Source organism: Anarhichas minor, unplaced genomic scaffold (genome assembly GCF_050575085.1).
Source record: "Anarhichas minor isolate MPS153535 unplaced genomic scaffold, ASM5057508v1 ptg000027l, whole genome shotgun sequence".
Classification (NCBI taxonomy): Eukaryota; Metazoa; Chordata; class Actinopteri; order Perciformes; family Anarhichadidae; genus Anarhichas; species Anarhichas minor.
In genome coordinates, this window is record NW_027466473.1 from 13060483 (window position 1) to 13082983 (window position 22501).

Consider the following 22501-nt stretch of genomic DNA (forward strand, 5'->3'; position numbering starts at 1 on the left):
ACGCGTCTTGATCTGCAGACAAGAAAGTAAAATGTCTTTATCTGAATCCTTGTTGAAGTGCTAATTATTTCGGTGTCGCACTTTTATATTGACTCCCGGCTGCTGGTCGTCCGACTGCGCGTTCTGATTATTCATAAAGAGGACAATTGATAGGCTGTTATTGATTCGTGACTACCGATCTCTCTGCATCCATCTGCGCCTCGGGACAACTCAGGCGCACTGTGACTGACAGTGTGAGTCGTCATGAGGCATGCTGTCCACTGCTCGGCTTAAGAGCACTTAATCTGTCATTAGGGAGTTATTTTCAGACAGTGCACCATTGACGGTCACCGGCTGGCTCCTTTACCAGCCGCCCGAACCTCTCCAGTTGGTTTTCTTCCTTTTTTTGCGGCACCGCTTGCTATTGTTTACTTTGTTCGTTAGAGGAAAACTTTTCACCGCGGCCTGATCCTCCTGTTTGTCCCTGCCAGACAGTACGGCCGTACTTGTGAGCCTCGGCAACGCGATGGAGATGGAGCATTTCGACGAGCGGGACAAAGGTCAACGACACGGCCGGTCCAGTGCGAAGTTCAACGGCGTGCCGAGTCCAACACACAGCGCCCACTGCAGCCTGTACCGGACCCGGACCCTGAAGACTCTGACCACAGAGAAGAGAGCCAAGAAGGTGCGTTTCTACCGCAACGGAGACCGGTACTTCAACGGGATAGTATACGCCATCTCCACGGACAGGTTCCGGACCTTTGACGCCCTGCTGGCGGACCTGACCCGCTCTCTGTCCGACAACGTCAACCTGCCACAGGGCGTCCGGACCATCTACACCCTGGATGGCTGCAAGAAGATCACCAGTATTGAGTTGCTGGTAGAAGGTGGGTAGCCTCAACGGCATTACAGCACACCTGGGGGACTACCCCTTTAAATGTGCAGGTTCATCCGTTCCTCTCATGCACCTGGACGCGTGGCTTTATCAGCAGAGCAGTCCAATCTAAAATGTGTGGAAGCATCTCTTCCTCTAAAAGAACAAACACTGCCTTATCTGTCAGCTGCCAAGTGATCATTCCCTACTCACCTCCCTCTTGTATAGAATAAAGTAACACACCTAAGACTGTGGGGAATGTGAAGTGAGCAATAATTTATAGGTTTAAGGCTCACCAAGATATGTATTGCCACTGCTCTATAATACTGGCTAAGCACGCTTTAGATTATTATGAAGATTATAGGCCTATCACTCATTTGATGGCCATATGGTGATACAGACATATGTTTTGGCTCAGATTATCTCTCTCCTGATCTGTTTTACTCTCTAAGAAGTGACATGGGAAGGACTACAAGTGGTGGCCGCTATTTAGCCTTTGAGAGGTATGAAGGAAATCCGGCAGCAAAATATCCTAAATCAGTATATTTTTAATTTTCAATCTATTCATTAATGCATTATGCTGCTCACTCCTAGAATAATAGAGTTGTTGCTTGATTACGAGATGTTACACGGAGCAAAAGTAGCTAGCCTGTGTATCTGCCTTCTTCCTTTCTTTACCTTTCTTCCCTGTATTCTGTCATATTCTTCACAATTTGCTCTCTCTCCCAGTAGAGATTCTCATTCCTTTTTGTTATTTCTGAAGCTCATCTAATTCCCTCCAAGGTTTCTGTAAGTAACCCCTCCCTGCTTTCTTCTCCTCCCCTTTACCCCAACAGGTGACAGCTATGTGTGCAGCTCCATCGAAGCTTACAAAAAGTTGGATTACACAAAAAACGTGAACCCCAACTGGTCTGTGAACGTCAAGGCCTCGGCTGCGTCCTCCCGCGGGCCCCCCTCTCTGGGCAGCGCCAAGGCCGGTGGCCCAGAGAGCCGCGAAATCAAGGACTTCATACGTCCGAAGCTTGTGACAGTGGTGCGGAGCGGAGTGAAGCCCCGCAAAGCTGTGAGGATCCTTCTGAACAAGAAGACGGCCCATTCCTACGAACAAGTCCTGACCGACATCACTGAAGCCATCAAGCTTGACTCCGGAGTGGTGAAGAAGATCTACACACTGGAGGGCAAACTGGTGAGAAATCTTTGGCCAAACAATCAACATCATCAGCTATGAGTGAACTGAAAGTGTCACAGAGCAAATAGAAATAGACGAGAAAGAGTGACACATAGGCAGAAAGGGGTCGAAAGAAGGTAAAGATGAAAGAAATGTATGAATGGGAAAGTCTGGGTTCTCAACTACGCTGCAGCGAATGTGTGCCAGGGCTTTGCCTCCGAATCAGAGTCCACGGCCCTCTTGATAGTCCACCCACCTATTCAGCTCCCTCTCTCAGCTGCAGAGGGAGACGCTATAAAAAGAACACGCTTCAAAACAGGGCTGTACACACATATGCATTGACCCATTCACGTATTCTCCATACACAACTGAAATCAATGTGGAAATAGCACTGAACTTGGCCTTTGCTGCAGTTGAATGAAGTCAAACACACCACGTCTGTGCTGGCACACATCCATGTTTGTGTGTATTTGTCAAATAGGGGAAAGCACAGAGAGTAAGACAGCGACTCTGCCAGCATGTCAGAGTTTCTGGTTATGTTTGTGACATGTTTTGGCGCTCTCGTCTTTTCCTGTTTGCCGCCATGTCACCTTTCCATCTCTCATGCCATCCCCCATCATCATAATTTCTGTCTGTGTGCTCCAGTCTGTGCCTCTCTCTATGTCATGTCGAAGCTCCAAGTTATTGAATGAAGCGTTCCAGAACCACCCTTTTCCCCTGGCAGCAGCATCAGAACGACACCGACTATTTTGAAACAGATTGCGTTTGACGTTGAGGGCATCCTGCCATTTTGTGTTGCACAGTGGTAATCATCTCCTAAATGGCCAATTTGTGACTCATCCTCATGAATACGGTCATTGCCCTATGGGTTTTTCATTCTTAATTGCCATTTAATACTCTGTTTTAGGATTAATCCCACTTCAAAACATTAATCTTCATGTGTTGGCACTGGCGTGTCGTCCTGTCTCTGAAGCCATGCTGTCTGTTTAGTGATCCACTGTTAAACCAGTAGGAAGTCACTCCAGAGTTCCTGACCTGACCTGCTGTTAGATCCCAGCACCAGCCAATACAATCCCAGAATCAGGCTTTCCTTGAGAAACCTGCTGTTGGGGATTAAACTCACGCTTTTGCACAATACCTGCTAACTCTGCGGTCACCTTTGGTTCCGATTATCTTTGAGATTGCACAATAAACTCTGCTCTCACCCAGTTCACCCCTCTGCTAATAGGAGTAAGACTATTATGGTTATGCTATTTTTAGACACAATGTTGATTGGACCTGTAGGCATGGTAACACGCTCACTGTCAAATTTGCTGGGTTGGGCTGAGTGCAGAACCAGCTCCTTCTCATCTTTTTGTATGTATGCGTGCGTGGGCTAATGCATGTGGGAGGGTTTGCGATTATGTTATTAAGAGAACAGAAAAGTGGAGAATTAAGGGAATCGACAGAAGTTAATAGACTGGATCGTGCGTGTTTTTGTGCATAAGAGTAAATCCTGGACAAGACCTGAGCAGCCTTCTGTTTCTGAAGAGGTGAAAGGTCTCAGAAAACACGATAGATAAGCTTGTAGCACAATTAAACTCCCTATGAAATGTGGTTAATCCATGTTAACTTGAGCATTGCACAGAACGAGAGCGAGAGAATCAGGCTTAGTATAACAAAAAAACTCCATACAACCTTAATTACAAAAACTATGTCCATACATCTGAATGACAAAAAGCCTAACAATAACATATGTAGGAGTCAAGGCAGGAGGGATAGGATGACAAGTGAACACACTGCATGTTAACACCACTTGAATATTGAATATGAGTGCGCACCAGGATAAGGTTACTTTAAGGGTTAAGTAGAGTACATGCGTGTGTCTGTGTGTGCACAGGTGCATGCATGTGTGCGTACGTGTATTTTTGTGCGTGGGCTGCTGGCGTCAGCTGAGCTGAGTCAGTCATTGAGCCCACGGCAGAAGTAGGTTTCTGGGCCTCACTGCCAGTTACGTTGAGTCCCAGCAGAGCCGCAGAGCCCGGAGAGAAAGCGTCTGAGCATCTGAGCACCAGAGCTCAGGCTCCTTGCTTTCATTAACCCTTGTAATGAGGCCAGAGACAGTGAGGCAGGATGCATGTGCACATCCCCAAAGCCATATTCTTCCTCTCTTTCTCTTTGTCTCCAATAGTTCTCAAGGATTGCGACAGCCTACGAGACCTGGCATAACAAGCAGATCTGTCTGCTTGTTATGCCTTTTCATTTATGTGTGTGCTTATGTGTACACATCTGCACTGGGGCTTTTCTATTCTCTTCCCAATCGCTGGGTTTCAATTTTGATACCAAAACATTACTGTTTCTGATACCTTGCTTTGAGGAGCGTATTTCGGACAAATCCATATTTTTCTTTTACAAAGGGACCCAAACTTCTCAAACATTAAATGTCCAAACACAAGCAGCCTTACAAAAACTTTCCCCAAATGAAATACAGAATATAATATATGTCGTATATATGAAAATGAGACTCCAAGTCTTGTCACGCATTCAATTCCACCTTGCAGCACTTGATCGTCGCTACGAAGACATTTCAGTCAGTACCAAAAAAAATCCCCAGTTTATACGCCCATTTGCTATGAAAAAAGGTTTTGATATTTGTTAGCACTGTTACAGCATCTCCTATCTGGCAATATTCTGGGAGAACTGATAATGAGATGCGGATAGAGAGGAGACGACATATGACAGGCTGTGAACATCTGATACGCGCCCTATACTCTGCCTGCTTTCCCTGAGCTTACTCTAGTGTGATCGTTTTGGATATCGTCTTTCCGTCTGTAATGTGACCGGCTAAGTGAGGAAGAGTATATCAAGTCCCCCCCCCCCCCCCCCACCGTTGATTCTGCCACTGTCTCATCAGGTCTCACTGTATATGATGGCTGATATGTTTTGCTCAGTCCCCTCTCCTTTGAGGTTACCACAACCTCATCATTTTCAGCCAGCTCTTCACCTTGGCCGGCTTCTATGATGATTTCATCTAGTTGCTTAGGAACCGTCCGACCCGCTGTGATGTCATACAGTAGCATGGTGCGATAGTGTAGCTGCATTGGTCCGATCAACAAGAGGGACGACCCGTAAGTGGCTTAGAACGTGGACATTGCTGGCCTATTAATACACGTAAGCTCTGTTTACACAAACACACACAGACATGCACACAGGCAGAGAATGTCGGACCCCAGCTGACAGCCTTGAGTCTTGCAAGGCTCACACACACTTAGGCACGGATAGTGACACACACTCTTTTTAATGGACTCATCTAGATTTCTGCTCATGCATCACTAGCCGTTAACTGCAGGCGATTATCAACCAGTGCATGAAGCGATGCCACTTAGTCGTCTAAGGTTGGTTGCCTTCTGTTTTTGAGTATCTCATTAATGTGCTCTTTTGTAGCTCAGTGGGTTTAGCATGGGCAGGAGGTACCATTCCCACATTGACCACACATGCCAAAAATACAGGGCTTACACAACACTTTCAATTGATCCAAATGCCAAACATTTTTTCCTGGTTAATACCAGTTATTTTGCACGACTGTTAAGGTGTATCCTTGTTTTTTGGGGCATATTATTTGTGTGTGAAGTATGTTGACAGGAGTTGTGAGACTTATCTTCTCGCCATATCAAATGATTTACCTTTCTTTGGACTGACACGCCCGAAACTTGTGTTGATGAATCAACCTTGTTAGATCTGCTTGTTTTCTCATGCTCTAAAGTGCTCTCTGCCATTGCTTATGATGTTCCTCGCCATTCAACTTGATGTGATCCGTCCTTCTAGCAACATTCCTAATGTAAACAGGTTACTTCAGACTTAATGCCCTTTTCCGACAAGCATTGTTTTCTGTCCGTTCGTTATATATGGCACCCATAGTACCGTGGCATGTTTTCACACTAATTAAACGGTCCATGTTAAGTAGAGGCTTTATGTAGGAGTAGAGTGTGGAAGAACCACTTGTTCACTATCTGCAGTGCAGCTCTCACTTCTCAAACTGCATTGTTGGCCTGTTCTCCTTGTTGGCAAGGCTTAAGAACTTTAATATCTTTTTATCTTGTGTTTTCTCTGCAGCCTCCTTCTCTCTGAGCCTCCCATTGTCTTTTCATTTTATCTCCGCCCATTACTGTTTCTGCTTCTCTCTCCATCTGCATCATTATTTCTCCTCTTATGCAATGTTTACTTTTCCTCCTATTAACAGATTTTCACTCTTCACTTCCATCAGCCGTCCATACTTCCTCTGAACTTCTTTCTCTCACCTTCCTTTGATCCACTTTTCTAAGTCTGTCTGTCTCTTGCTGTCAACATGCCATTGTTTTTATGGCTATTTAGTTCTCATTTAATTAGCACACTCAGCATGCACCCCCAAATCCTAGAGCTGCAACATATGGCATCGTTCGCTCTCCCCCGCTCTCTGTCTCTCCATCTCTCCTCCCCCCCTCTCTGTCTCTCTGTGTGTCCCTCTTCCACACTATGCTAGCTTTGTTTTCTAGCCCTTTTCATTTTTCACAGTTTGTCTCACACTTTTTCCTAGTTTTGTTGCCCTCACCCCGTCGTCTTTTCTCCTAATTTGGACTGCATCCAGCTCTGCAGGGACTGTAGAGAGGGTGCTATGGCAACGCCACTTGAAAACATTGCGTGCTATGTGAAGAGCAGGGATTATGTTCTGCTCATATATTCCAAGCAATTTAGCTGTTTCTTCATCTTTACTTGTTGGATTGTGTGTTGATGATGTCACTTTCTTTTTCTGCAGAGGAGGATTGTGGGAAGCAAAGTCCATCTGCTCCTGCTGATCTGCTGAGTCACAGCTACTCAGCAGCAGCATGGTGTGTGTGTGTGTGTGTGTGTGTGTGTGTGTAGGGGGGAGTGTGTGAATGTGTGTCATACACCTAGTATACCGTGTATTCGCTACTGTGAATTATATTTGCAGTGAATGACATTGATGATACATGGCTTGTAGAAATCGTACGTTTAAGGTGCTGTTTTTGTGTGTAAACGGGACGTGTTGTTTCACATTGGTTTTCTCTCAGTCTGTCGGTCTGCCTCTGTTTCAGTCTGTCAGTTAGCTTGTGTGTCTCTGTTTACCAGCAGAGGGTGACTGTAGCAGATTGGAGGGCTGTCTGTAGTCAGAGGACCTGCTGCCAAATTAGGATCGATGGCACACATTTCCAGCACTGGCAGACTGTTGAGAACCTAGTCATACCACAACTTCATCACACACACTGTCTGACTCATGCACTTCATGACTCACTCATTCTCTAATCTCTCCTAACCGACTCTGCTTTTGAAAGACTGTGTTCCAGCCCCGTGCTTTTAGTTGCTTAAAGAGCGGGACCATGACATCTCGAACGTCAGAGCTTTTGTCTGATTGTGACTCGGGTAGGGAGGCACTTAGAAGGGTTGTAAACATAGAACGAGTAATGCTCCTCCAAGCCAATTAGAAGGCAGAATTGTTTGCTAAGAAATACCTTAGAAGTTGGACACTCTTAAAATGTAATGTACTGTAATGTCCCACTTTGATACACTACATAGCAGAATTCTTGTATTTTGCCATTTTAAAGTAATAGAAAACCCCTGCATCTTATATATATATATATATATATATATATATATACACTAAACTATAAAAAACTATCTACCTCAAAACAAAATTCTTAATAGCTAGTACTTAGTTTTTTCAATATTTTTTGATGTATTTTTGCTGTTTTCTGAGCTGCCATCAGAGCCTACTCACCACAGTCCACAGAATTATTTTTTTCTTCTAGCCATGAATATCTATTTGTGTCTTTGTTAGTATCAATTCACTTTAGTCTGCATGATGGACTTTTTAAGGGTACCTTGTATTGTACTTAAATTTGTCAGTTTTCAAATGTACAGTCAATGTACTGCATAATCAAAACAGTTTGATTTACAAACAGGCTCATCATTTGAGTGATTCGTCTTACTTACATTCCCTCCTTCCTGTCTGTCAAATGTGAATATTTGTTGTTTTTATATATATCTTTAGCTCTTGAACTGTTGGTTAACCAAAACAAAACATCTGAAGGCTAATCAGCAGGATGTTTCCGCCCTAATTCTTATATTGAAGTCAATTAACTAAACTAAGAAACAAAGTCACTCACTCAACCACCTCCTGCTGACACCCGACTCAGTATTATGTATGTCTTCTTCTGTCAGTAGCTCGCTCTAGTAACCTGTGAACTTACAAATTCAGCTCCTTAATCCAGCACACTCATAATATATCTGTATGCACACACAAGCTCACGCTCACGCATGCACACTCATCCTTGAAAATGGATTAAAGCCAACAGACTGAAGGGGGGAGAGAGAGATCAATAAGGGGGAGATGAAAGAAACCAGTGAAGGAATGAGGTTAGAGGAGAGAGAGAGAGACACAGAGAGACAGAGAGAGACAGAGAGAGGGAGAGACAGAGAGAGAGAGAGTTGGAAAAAACTGGAGGGAAAAGGCTGGGGAGAGGCAGGGAAGTTGAGGCTGATGTTGCATCCGATTTATGTCCTTATTGGAACAACATTGCATAATTCCTTTTTTTCGTTTCATGATTGGCTCCCTTCAGACACTCTGAGAGAAACACAGCTCAAAAAGAAAGTTTCCTCTCACTCTGTGGAGAGCAGAAGCTGTTACATAAGTTGTTACGCAAGAGAGCAGCCAGTCTGCTGTGCTGGTTTGAGGTGAACGCAGTAACACCAGCATGCCAACTCGGTCGCTGCACAGTCAGTTAGCCTCATGTCACCGCTGCTCTCTTTAACTCTATTTGTATTTTTTTTTTTTTTAGCTCTTCCTGACTTCCCTCGCTTCCCGGCCTTTGCTGTCGTTTCCCTGTCAGTTGTCTCTGCGCAGTGTGCTGATTGACGCAGCGGGAGGTCATGCGGCGTGCGAATTCTCCCTCAGGGGTGCAGATGCTTTTATCCTTCCCTCTTGCCTCCTTCAGATTGATTTCTGTCTAACTTTTCTCTTGTCAGTCAGCGCGGCTCTTTGCCTGCCTGTGACTCTGTGTCTCCCCTAGGTCTGGGAGGGGATTACTTAAATTCTCCCGGAGAAATAAGAAAATGCATTTTGTCAGTTTAATTTCAAGAGTGAGAATGAGAATCTTCCTGCAGATATATATGAATACGCTCTATATGTTCCTGAGAGTGACAAAGGATTTGTTTGTGCTAAGTAACCCTACAGAGCCTCCAGGACCAGCTGACAGCATATTTTAAGTGCAGATTGGTCTGTGGGCTCTATGGATGTCAGTGTATGTCTTTCCTCAAAAGTGGACATGTGCCATTCATTTTAATTATGCAATCATCACAATAATACAGTACAAGGCAATATAATCATACTGTGAACGTGCAGTACTTCAATGACTTGTAAATGTTTTGACCTGTTTAAAAACAAACAAAGCACTGCTAATTTCTAAAGGATGACTGTCATTTAAAGACAGTAATGTTTAGCTTTTGCCACAACATAAAATGTTCTGTTCTTTGCAAATAAATGTCAAATCCATGTAGTTATATTGATTATAGTCCCGCCCCTAGGCTACATACTGCACGCAATTCTGAAACACTGGTGGTGTCTGCTGCAGCCCCAACACAGTGGTATGTAAATATTAAAGCTTTGTCATATCTTTGCACCTTTTCAGTCCTTCACCTCAGATGCTCTGCATATTTGCAACAGATTCTTTTCTCTTTCCGTCTCCCTTTCTCTTGTATCAATACGGCCGTCTGTTATTCTGTCAGTCTGCCTGTCTTCCCGCTTCCATCTGTCTGTCTCTTTCCGTGGTTAGTGTTTCCGAGCAGCACAACGTGCCCTGCCGGCCAGCTGCAGTTGATTCAGCACCGCGGACAGCTCCTCTGAGCTTATCTCCCCTGACAGAGTGCAGAAACGGCTCGTCCCTCCAAAATGTGGTCTTTCTGTGGGCAGGATAATGTTGAGCTCACCATGTCCTCTGTGTAACCACTGTGAATCTATTGTGGTACAGGAGATTAGCGGTTGAGTCTCCAATCTCATTTTTGCTTTTCTTTTTTTGTCTGTCTCTCTAGTCTTCTGTTTATTTTAGTCTCAGAGAAATGCCTCTGTTTCTTATCAGTTAAACCAAGTTTAAAAAGAATACTCACACGCAAAAACAGTTACATCAATCATCACTGAATTGTTTCAGTGTATTGTAGCCAGGGATGCAGTTAATGTTTTTTTTATTATCAATTAATATGATTTTTTGATTAATGGATGAGTTGTTTAGTCTATAAAATGAGTGAAAGATGTTCCCAATACCAGTGGAAATGTCTTCAAATGTCTTGTTTTGTCCAACCAACAGTCCGTACTCCAATATCCTCAATCAAACACAGAGAAAAGTAGCAAATGCTCATATTTGAGAAGCTGGACCCAAGAAATATTTAGAATTATTCCTTGTGAATGACTTGAACGTTTTTTTAAATTGTTGACGATTCATTTTTTGTTGATCAACTAACTAATCGATTGATCGTTTCAGCACTAAGTGTAACTTACTAACTAATTAAGGTAAACACACACACACACACACATGTTCCCCCACACAGTGGCTGTCAGAAACTCCCACTAAAAAGCGAGGAGCTGACAGATGAGTTCTCAAGTAGATCTGTAATCTGACAGGGAGACAGAAATAGACAATCCAAATGAGCAGAGTGAGCAGAGTTGTCACTGATCATTGTTCCCAGCAGCTGATTCACAGGAGCTGCAGGCGAGAACCAGACGAACTGTCTGAACACAAACAGCTACGATTTTGCACCACCGGGGGTGCTCAGTGTCTGTAGCTGAATAGTCATTTGTGTATGTCCTTACAAAATAACAGCTAGGATTGTGTATGGCCATGTGTTTGTGTGTTCTCATCAAAAGTGAGATGAGATAGTGTTCACCATACAGTATGTTCATTTTGTGTGTGTATTTGTGTGTGTGTGTGTGTGTGTGTGTGTGTGTGTGAGCACCCAAACAAAAACTCTGCACAGCAGCTTCACCGCCATCAATCATACACCAAACTAAGAGCCGCTCAGATTTTACAGCATCGCACTGTCTATGCCTATCTCTCTCTTTCTGTTTGATCCTCAATTTAAAGTCCAGGTGGTTAGTGTGTCTAGTGAGTCGACACCATTATAACTTGTCCATCAACCTGCTTTTCTGGTGCTACTGCAGTTGCATTTGTGTTGTGTTGAGTGACATGTAAATCTCTCAACTCCATGTGGTTATTTAACAGTGCCACCATGTGGCGGCAGTGATTGTCTACCTCAGTTTGCGACCCACCTTTGCACTAATGTTGTGCTAATGATATGACTTGCACCACAGTATCTGCCCAAAATCTGGCACTTTAGTAGGTGTTTGGTGATTCTCCACTAGGTGGCGTAGTGAGCGCATAAATGGGTTTACTGAGAAGTAATCACACTGAACAATCATTTTGTTGTATAACAGATTTCCAGGAGGAGATGATGGTCATAAGAGGATACATCTCGTGAAGTAATATACTTTTGTACAAGCTAAATAAATACAATTATAACCAGCTTAATAACAAATGCCCCTTTGCCCCCCGTGATTCACTATAGTCAGTTATTTTGGCAGTAGACAATAAGGGAAGATGATTGTTTGTCAGGCATGTGAGATGTGACACAGTCTGTAAACCGGTCAAACTTCTGTCTTGCTCTTGCGGTCTTGATTCTGTTTTTCTCACAACCAAAATAATTCTGAGTAAATTGATTGTTGTTCCTTTTAAAGTGGGGAAAAGTGCTTTCTTAGAGCTAATTTCCTACGTTAATAAAGATGCGTGAGAGGGGATGGCAGAGTTATGAAATTGCCAATTTCCCCAGTGCTCTGCTCTTTTCTCATCATCTTATTTTAGTCCGTCTCTTCCTCAGTTTCTTTGTTTGTTTTTTCCTGTCCTTGTTTTAGCAGCGGTGGATGTTGTGTAACCGCACTGGTTCTCTGTGAGAACGCAGCACCAGAGACATCAAAGCGGCGTGTTTTGTCATCAGGCTCAGAGAAGGGCTCTGAGCGGCAGTCAGGAATAGATGCCCTCCTCTGTTGCTCGTTTCCCTCTCTCTGTTTGTTTCCCCTCTAACTCGGGGGATTCGGCTAGTTGGTTTCATCGTTGACTGTATTTGATGACCCCCCCCCCCCTCCCCACTCTCTTTTCACCTCTACCAGCTCTGTCTCCTCCCCATCATTCATTGGTCCATCTGTCTGCTCTTCTTCTCCCTCTGGACATATACTGCACGAGCATTTCGATACAAACTAGGCCACGAGCCACTTGCATGTGTCTGTGTGTGGATTTCTGTGAATGACACAGTTCTGTAGAGTGTCGTGCACATAGTAGATCAAATATGAATGATGGAGCTCTATCACAGTGTGCCCGTTGTGCAGTCAGTGGCACGCACCAGCCATGCACCAACGCCTGGAGGGCGTTATCACCATGGCAACCATACTTTTCACACCCCTCTCAATATACAGTATCTGTTCGTGTGATGCTCCATATTAGTTGACCCTCAGCTTAAAAGTGCTTAGAAGCTGCCTTAGACAAAGACACTGCCACTCTCTCTGTCCTCATCCTTCTGATTATATTCTGCATGTGTTATTTCCTCCCTGTTTACCCGACATGACCGGTGGGCTACAGTTTCTATCTCGTGGTAAAGCAGCTTCAAAGGACCTCATTTTGGGCAACCTCCTCTTGGTTGACTCTAGCAGCAGCAGCAGCAGCAGCAGCCGAGGCCTGAGGACGTGTTCAGACTGACTCACAGCAGCAAACACACATCCTGCTGTGAATAAAAGTCATGGGCCTTTCAAAAGACCACAAGCTTAAAATGGATGATTATACCCTTCCATTTAAACACATCGTATTTAAAACCAGCTTTTCTACAAGCTTCCAACAGATAAAGTGGAAAAACAACAGATACTATGCAACAGCAATCGATATAAAAATGAAAATAACGTGAAAATACAGTAAAAAAAAACTAAACAAAACAGCACTCTTGACGTGCCCATGGCTACCCATCAGTGCTGACACACTGGGCAAACGTTAACAGCACCAGCATCTGTATCACTGCCACCTTGTTAGGAAGTGGAGCCGCTCGCCCCTCAAATAAGCACCAGCACGCTGTCAGGGGATGTCAGGGAACAAGGCAATATGCACTCTGTTATGAAACTAGAATAATATCGCTTCCACACACACACACACACACACACACACACGTATCCATATGTGCCTGTGCAGAAACATATGTTGTCATGTGACGTGTGCTCGAATGTACGCAGAACACACACACACACACACACACACACACACACACACACAAGCCTTGATTTGAAAAGTTAAATGAAATGGATCCCTTCTCCACAGAGTCTGTGTCTAAGATTAAACTTGTTTTTTGTACCCCCGTCGGTCCATTTAGAGACCGTGGGGGGTAAAGGAGTATGACTCCCATCTCCACACACACACACACACACACACACACACAGAGAACTGCCTCTTCGCTGTTTATTGGGTATTTCGTTGATGATGCTGTTATATCAGCTGTGACTCTTTTTGGGCTGTTGATCTGTGGCTATTAGGAGTCTAAATGGATTCTTGGATGTTAATTGCCATGAAAAGGCAATGAAGGTAGCTTTTTGTTTGAGTGTTAACTCCAGGCGGTGCTAGACCTGCATGCAGCCTAAATTGTAATTGCTTCTAATAGGTTTTTGGTTGGAGATTCGTCATAGTACTGTTGTCTTCCCTTAAATCCCTTTCTGACTACCGTTGCCTATGGCGAGATATGATTTGGAATATTAATGGCTTGGGATTGAAATGTGATGGTAGCCTGTGGGGTGTAATTAAAGTTGTTTGAGAAAATCATGCAGAGTTTGGATCAGACATGGAATTAGCTGTTGAGTTAATCAAATAGAAAACAATGAAGAGCAGCGTGTTTCTTAGCCCGTTTCTCATAATAAACATCCCATTGCTGATTAAGGGTGAGTTTATAGATTAAAACAACACATGTCTTGTGTGGAAAGAATGTTAAGAGCTTAGTTTGAAGGTGTATGAATGATTGAATGAATCAGTGCCTGTCAGCATGGCACTGTTTGATGTTAGCTTAAGAGTATGGAGTCTGTCAAAGAATGACAGTGATTCATTAAGACAGCGTTTTTTATTCTTGTGAGTCAGCGCTGTACTTATTCAAAAGTAATCTCTAAATTCTCTAATCTCTAAACTCCTCTCTGCCTCATGCCCTTTCTCTCGTACCACTTTGTGTAGCTCACAAATGCTCCCTCCCTCCCTCGTCTTTTAGTTTCTTTCCTTTGTTACTCATTACCATTCATAAGATGCTAGTCCTCAGGGAACAGACCCCCCACTTGCTCGCTCTGGATGTCCGGTGCTGCAGCGAATCAGCAAATTAGTGAGTCAGCAAGGTCTCATTATAGTCGCTGAAAGACTGATAAAGTGCAGAAACAACACCGTGCTGGAGCTCGGGGGACATGTGAGGCATGCACACGGATATTCACAGACTCACAACAACAAGCATGCACAGACAGACTCCTCTGGTGTTCCTTATCTGTGTCCTTGGGCTCAGTGCATGTCAAGGGAAAGTCAATGTTGTGAGCATGCTCAGAGCAGTGTGTTAGTGTGTGTATTCTAGTATGCAGTGTATACTTGTGCAGAGCATCAGTAGCTTTGAAGTAAAGAAGATAGAAGTCTAACTCAAGAATTGTCGTTTATAAATCTGCCGACCAGCTGGGAAACTATTGCTGCATGAACCTCTTCTTTCCGTCAACAAAATGAGCAGTTGAGGTTTTCTTTGAACAAAGCATTCAGCCCCTAAACGTAGAACGATGCCACTGGAGTGAAAAAGAGCAAGTGTGCTCAATTGACTTGCATTATGACTTGGAAGTGAATTTAATGTTGAATAAAAAATGATTGAACTCATCCGCGTGTCTTTGTTTCCAGGTGTCATGTCTGCAAGACTTCTTTGGCGATGAGGACGTTTTTGTGGCGTGCGGACCGGAGAAGTTCCGCTACCAAGACGACTTGATGTTGGATGAGAGTGGTGAGGCTACTAGTAGGTGGTCTGACATTTCCATGCTGACATTTCACATCTGACTTCCATTATTTCTTCCTGCCCCCAGCTGTGTTTTCTTAATGTTGTTGTTTTTGCATGCTGTTTTCTGGAGTTGAGCATTTGGTAATTTATTGCAATCACATTGTGATAAAATAGTTGACTTTTTGTGATACATTATTCTGTCGTTTCAATAATTCTAAAAATTAGGGAGTATTAGTTTCAAGAATGTGGTTTTACATTACCTTCTAGTTCAGTGCATTCGGCAACATTTTGATGATTAAAAGGTTGTCCACGCTGCCACACTTCTCAAAAAATGAATCTGCAGGACTTCTTGTAATTGACAAATCTTCCATTTCCTGTTTCCAAGTTCAGACTATAATGTATTCATTAAGATGTTTGTGTGCAAGTTCTGTTTTTAAAACCCTTATCAATCGAGAAACTTTATTACCCTACAACCCTTTTATTTTAGTACGGTAGCAAATTGTATAACTGTGTATGAAGGCCAAATCAATGTGCTACTTTCTGTTTATTAGCCAAAATATGAAAGATTTTAAATTATTAAATGAAAACAAATCAAACTAAGATATAACGTGGAATACAATACACATTGCTTTATGTATTCCCTTATTTTGTGTGTATATTTTGTGTTATAATTAAATGAAAAACATTTTAATGCGACATGAAAAAGTTACAATTTAAGACAATTCAGTTATTAAAGACAAAAGCGTAATAAGTATGTTTTTTTCCCATTCGTTATAACACAGTAAATTAAATAAAAAGGAAATGCATGTAAAAATGTGCACTAGTTTTCATTTTATTTCTATTTGTTGAATTTTTATTGAGTCAATTTGAATCTTCTTTACTCTCCAAGGTGACTTCTTTTTTCTTTCCCTCTTTGTTTATCCACATCCATCACATCTTTTCAGTCTCACAGTAGTCCTTGTCTACCCTGTACAGACGTGTCTCTCTGGTTCAGGTGGCAGAGGTCTGTGTTGGCTGTCCAGTTTATTACGCTCTGTTGTCTCTCTCCACTCCTCCTCTCCTCTCTTATCCTCTGCTGCACTTAAGCCATCGTCTAACCTTGTTGTTCCTCTTCCTCTTCTCTGCCAGTCTCCCCGCCGAGGTCTGCTGAGGAGACGTCCTGTCCTCGCTTTACCCATCTGTGTTTCTCTGTCTGTCTCCCCACCTCTGCATCGCCGTCTGAATACTCCTGCCATTTAGTGCTCATTTGTATTCTCACCCTCTCATCTTGCTTCCTGTCTGCTACATGAGTTAGTGTGCTCTGGCTTTTGTTCAAAGGTTTATTCAATTCATTTGTTTCCCCTTCATCCCTTCATCCATTAAATAATATTCACCCCACCTGGGTCACCATCCTTCCCCTCTTTCCCCTTGTTGTCTCTCTTTCTCTTTTTTCCTCCCTCTCTTTCCCACTACTCTTTTTTCAGTTGCAAACTATAATGGTTAGCTGCCTCCACTATATCATTTTTTGTTATCTTCTTCTCAGTACAGCAACCACGTCCTCTGTTTTCCCTGCTGTTTGTGTTTGTGTCTGCTTTGAAGGATATAAAGGCTATTTTCTTGAAGCATTTAAAGTACAAGTCTGCATTTCATGGCAGAATACTTCATAATGGTTTGACAAGGTCGCATGGGCTCCACCAATTGTGGCTAACATTTTATTTTCTGAAGTGAGAGGAGACACCCTGTTTATCTTTTATGGCCTTCAGTTTTCAAAATATTACACAATTTATTTACTCCGTATTTGGCTTCAGGCTACAAATTATACTTAAACTTACACCAAAGACGCATTATCATTCTGGTATCGGAGAGAAAAATACTCTGGTATGTTTATATTTCTTTAAACCAATCACAATCTCCTTGGGCGGCGCAAAGCCCGGGATGCAGCGATGGTGCTCTTGCAAAAAAAAGGAGAGGAGAATGCACCGTGAGATAAGCATCCAATGGCAGACATATACCCATATTCTACCCTCCTAACGCATGGGTTTGTGATTGGTTTAAAGCAATATAAACATACAAGAGTATGTTTTCCCACAATACCAGAATGATGTGTGTGAAGCAAGACTTTTCTTTAGCGGTGAGACAGGTCAGCAGGTCACGTTGGAGATAGGTTTGGCTCTGCAAGACTAACTTCCAGTGAAGTGAGAAAGTAATGTAAGTCTTTACAATGGCATCAATGTAATAAAAACCAAAACTAAGAGTACATTTTTAAGGATTTTTAAAAAAGTATCGATCGTAGCCAAAATTTGTGTAGCGATGAGTTAAATGCAGAGGTTTAATTTCATGTATGTACCTGTATGTATATGACTGTCACCAAAAGCAAAGTCTTAAGCTTAACCCAAAGGTAAATGCTTATTTTCAAATTTATAAAAATGTATCTTGTGGGGGACTCGATTTTTGTCCCCACACAGTGTGTGAATAGATTTTTGTCTCCAGATTGTCATTGATACAAAATGCACACACATGCACACACACGCACACGCACACACACACACTGTCCCTGAAGACAAGAGAGCACATTTTGACACCTTCTCTTGCTCTGGGCGACAGAGAGCAAGAGGCAGAGCCCAGGAGGCTCGAGGCAGAGAAATAGTCAGATGGGGAAGTAGAGCGACAAACGCAGCAGACAGTGAGACAGTCAGAGTCAGAGCTGCAGACAACTTCGCCTCCTCTCAGCATCACTATATAATTATCGTCTCTGCCTCAGCTCTGGCACACTGTCATCATGTTAACACTCCGCATTGTACATTAATCACAGGGCCACAACAACTGCCACACAAGCAAATAACACACACCCAAGCTCTCATTCACACACACACACACACACACACACACACACACAATTTCACCTTCTCGCTGGTCTAAAATGGGAATGAGCTATAATGGGGCTGGGTTAATGAACAGGCGAGGAGCAACGTTTTGGGGTTGAAGCAGGCAGGGAGGGTGTGTGTACATGGCTCATCGATCAGGATGTGTGTGTATTTAAAATATCAGACCTCCGTGAGTCAGAGCTGTCACTCCTGAAACATCACAATAATTGCGTTTGGAAAGCGAGCCCAGCGAAGGTCAGAACTCATTTTTGCAGGGGACCTGAAGGTAAAACCAATTACAGCTGTGTTGGTACATTAGTGGTTTGGTGTTCTCTTGCATGACAAAAGGTCAAAACCAATCAAAACTATTAAAACAATAGTTGGTTAGAAATCCATAAAATGTGCATTTTCATTCAGACACGTGTTTCAATTGTTATTTTGTGAAAGTTTTTCATTTAAGTGTGTGTCAAAACACAATGTTATGTCACGGTGCATCATTTTGTTTGTGCCAACAGCAGTTTTCTCTTCCTTCACTTGTCGCAGTTCAGTCTCTACCTTGTTTGGATTTAGATTTAAACACTAAAGATCCAGAATTTGTAAGCTTTTCCAAAACGTATACGGTAGGTTTTGTCGACTATTTGAGTCGATGAATAACACCTGTCTCTCCTCTCTTTGTGCTTTTTAGAGTGTCGTATCATGAAGTCAGTGACCTATGGGAAGATGACTGCCTCTCTGACCCGAGGCTCCCCCAGGACTGTCATCCAATCACAACGCAGCAAGTCCCCTGCATCCAGTAAGTTACTTTCTTCATCTTGTCTCCTCTTTCTCTCAAGGAACCCATTTGTTAATGGAGTTCGGCATGGTGTCATTGTCCTTTAGGTAACCTTGCATCGGTGTGTGCGTGCATGAGGAGGAGTGTGTGCAGTCTCACAGACCTGATGGACACAGTTGGGAGTTGTTTGTATACTTCCTCATGTGATTGCTTAGTATTTTCTAGCTTATTACTTAATCAACGTCGCAGCAAATGAAAACAGTATGAGTAAATACTGCAATGATATCAGAGCTCTGCGGAGTGTCTGGCTGTGTTTACTGTGTGTGTGTGTGTGTGTGTGTGTGTGTGAGCTGTGTCTTCTGAATATGAATTCAAATGAGAATGATTTATCAAGGGAGTGGAGAAAAAGACAGGACGAGAGAGGTAAAAAAAAGAGGGGGAGTTAAGATGAGAAGGGAAGTAGAGGGAAAGGGGTTGGTGACTCAATCCTGCAGCTCCACACAAGCCGTTCTTCACCTGCCATACTAATGAAATGTAATAAAATGGTGGGAGCTTGCACTGCTACCTGCCACTTTGTTTGTGCCTGATAATGATGCTTTTATGAATGGCTCAAAAAAGCAACAGCAGAGCACAAAAACAGACCCAAATAAAATAGAGCATTGATTCTAACAATTGTATCTAGCTCATGTGTGTGTGTGTGTGTGTGTGTGTGTGTGTGTGTAAGTGTGTGTGTGTGTGTGTCTGGCTCAAAGCTGGTGAGGACTTGGTGATCTTCGTGATTGCAAAGCTTGAGCTTTGGCTGTGTGTAAAATGCCTATTTATGCAAAGCACACTTGACTTTTCATCCTTCCTGCTATTATTTTGGGATTTGAGTGCACAGAGACCTTTTTTTGTGTTGGGGATGATTCGATGGGTGATGCAACATACAGAAACTCCCCTAGAGGAAGTCATTCCACCTGCTGCTGAAGCTCACAAGCATGCACGGACACACACCATGCAGCATTGCAGAATGCAAACCAACAGTTGTTTCTATGTTTTGTGTCGAGCTGTGGAGGAAAAGGTGAGGGGAGGAGATCATCAACAGCTGGGGTGAACAGAGAAAGTTCTGCACGGGGATGGCTGGAAAACTTTGGGGAAAAGGTTATGAGAGTGAGTCATACGCTATCTGATCTTGTTGGCTGAAACAAGTCTGGAATGAAGATGTATACTGATGTGTGTGTGTGTGTGTGTGTGTGTGTGAGAGAGAGAGAGAGACAGACAGACAGACAAAGAGAGAGAGAGATATAGAAATAGAGATAGAGAGGGATAGAGAAAGAGAGACAGACAGACAGACAGAGAGAGAGAGAGAGAAGGATAGAGAGAGAGCGCGAGAGAGAGACAGAGAGAGAGAGATAGAGAGAGGGAGAGAGAGAGAGACAGAGAGAGATAGATAGAGAGAGAATAAGAGACTGAGGAGGAAACAAAAGACTGACTCGTCTTGGTTGCCATGGAAACATAGCACAGTAGGATCATGTAGCTACAGACACAATAGTCTGTCACAGCCATATATGGTCGTGACTTCCTGTGAAATGGCCTGCAGTGGAGAACGTAGCTGACTGACGCTCGATCCTAGCTGGTCCCTGAGTCAGACTGTCCCGACGCGATAACGTCTGAGAAATGTTGCCCTTCTGGCGCCGCTTCCGCTACTTAACATCATCAGATGTTCCCAGATTGCTGTTGACTGTTGTTGACTGTATTCATCCCCTGACACATCATCCCTTATGTGTCGAGGTCACGGTGGAGCGACCGGAGGAAATGAGAGATAATTGATTGATCTGCTGTTTGACCCTGATCGACACTGCCTGTTTTTGTACTCTAATGTTAACTAACAGTCAATATCATCTGAGGAGTTGTTGTTTATTCCACCTTAAAAACACACCATGCCCCCTTCCTTTTAGGACAATTTATCCTATGCTAATAGTCAACAACAGCTGATACTGTGTGACGTTTGGCTCTTAGAGGTGCCCATTCTGTTATATGTTCACAAGAAGGCCTCACTAGAGTCCTGTCTCACCACTGAAAAGACAGAAATCTCACACGGGTAAGATATCTGTTCATACAGATGAGAGAAATAACACCAAATTCATAGATTCACTGTTACGGTTGTATTCTGATTTGGTGTTTAACTTTACATTTCGACTTATTTGCTATTTATTATCACACAAAACATCTGCCAGAACTATTGTTGGCATTTTCTTGACTTGTGACTTGATTATTAATTGAATTCATCAAAAAGATAATTAATAGATTAATCGGTAATAAAACAGATTTTGTTGATGTCCTCGAGCTAAAACCTCGATGATCAAAGTTGAAATCACCGAGAGGAAATGGCAACTCTTAAGGTGGTCTAATGCACTTTACAGCACACTAACAACAGGTTCATCTTTTGCAGACAAGATAGATATTAACTTTAATTGACGACACTCCAATCTAATCTCCAGCTAAAACAGTTCAGTCTGGTTTGCATCACTGTGTTCATTGTATTCAATAAAATAATAATGTAGGGCTTTAAACCCATTAACTCTACTGAATAATGCACTTAGCTGAAAGATGATTAATTATTCAAAATGTGATGACTGTCAGTTATTTAACTTCAGCTACACTCAAAACCTTTTTATCTGAGATCTTGGCGACGAAATTAAAAGTTGGACGCCAGACAAGAAAGCTCTGTCTATTTATTGATTTTGATAGGATTTTGTTATTTCTTGTACTCGGAGAGAGAGCACAATAGAAATCGCCATTCGTTTTAAACGCTGCTGCAGGTATTCATACAGGTAAAAAAACACAGCCTCAAAGTCCCACATGCAATTTCCATTCAGCTAGCATTAATAACATTCTTTATCACATCTAATAATCTGGGTCGAAGGAGGCACTCAGAGAAGATGTGGAGCGAGGGAGATGAAGTTAAAGAGCATGTAACACAACACGTGTGCTGTCAAACACCACCTGGTGTCCTTCTGCGTGTCTGGCTGCTCCTCATGTTGTGTGTGTTTTGAAGCTTTGACCGTGACACCACTGAGGGGCAGAAGAGTGTGTGAGGGACGGACAGACAGACAGTCACGTACTCATAGGAGCACACAAAGAAGACAGACGGAGGATCTTATTCTGTAAAATTAGATGTAAAATAATGATGTATACAGTGCTTATAAAAGGTATTCACCCCCTCGCAAGTTAAATATATTATGTTTTCTCAGGTTTGTGTGTGTACGTGGGCAGGTTGCTGTGTGTCAGCCTGACATTGTCATCACTCGAGCTTCATTCTGTGATGATCTCACAACCCCGGCTGAGTGCCTATGCAGACCCGAAATAATGTGAGAAAACAATTTGCGCTCATCCATACTTTCTCTCCCTGTATCGCCATCTGTCTCTGGGTCTCCTCTGATGCTTCATGTCAGCTAAAATTAACGGAGAAGTGCAGATGGTGTCAGCAAGATTCACTTCTGATACTTCGGGGTCTCACCTTTTTCCCTTTCTGTCATGAGCAACTCCGTATGACGGCTGAGACTCGATGGGGAAGTGTGCAGGGCGGCCGAACCCACACATCAATCCAGAGTATCTCCAGAGGACCAGCTGCTGCTAGCTGTGACACTCTGAACTGCAATCCCATGATGCCTGCAGCCTTCACCCCCACTCATGAAGGGTACAAATATACTTTCTGAAAACAGATAAGCGTAACAAATAACCAACTAACAGGCTGCAATAGAGACAAATTCTGGTATTGATATTTGCACTAAAGGCAAGATAATGACTTGCCTCCAGGCAGCTTTGTGTTT

The 22501-nt window shown here is 43.0% G+C and overlaps 1 protein-coding gene across 3 annotated transcripts in view; it reads left to right on the plus strand.

The window, feature by feature from the left end:
• Nucleotides 1-493: 493 nt before the first annotated feature.
• dclk1a (doublecortin-like kinase 1a) overlaps nt 494-22501 on the plus strand; it is a 38738-nt gene continuing 16730 nt past the window's right edge. For 2 of the 3 annotated variants that reach the window (XM_076101862.1, XM_076101863.1), the window contains exons 1-4: nt 494-866; nt 1690-2039; nt 14981-15080; nt 18603-18731. In XM_076101862.1, coding sequence (XP_075957977.1) covers nt 506-866; nt 1690-2039; nt 14981-15080; nt 18603-18731 — 940 coding nt within the window. In that variant the 5' untranslated portion in view covers nt 494-505. The remainder of the gene's footprint in view (nt 867-1689; nt 2040-14980; nt 15081-18602; nt 18732-22501) is intronic. The other variant, XM_076101861.1, reaches the window with a different exon arrangement.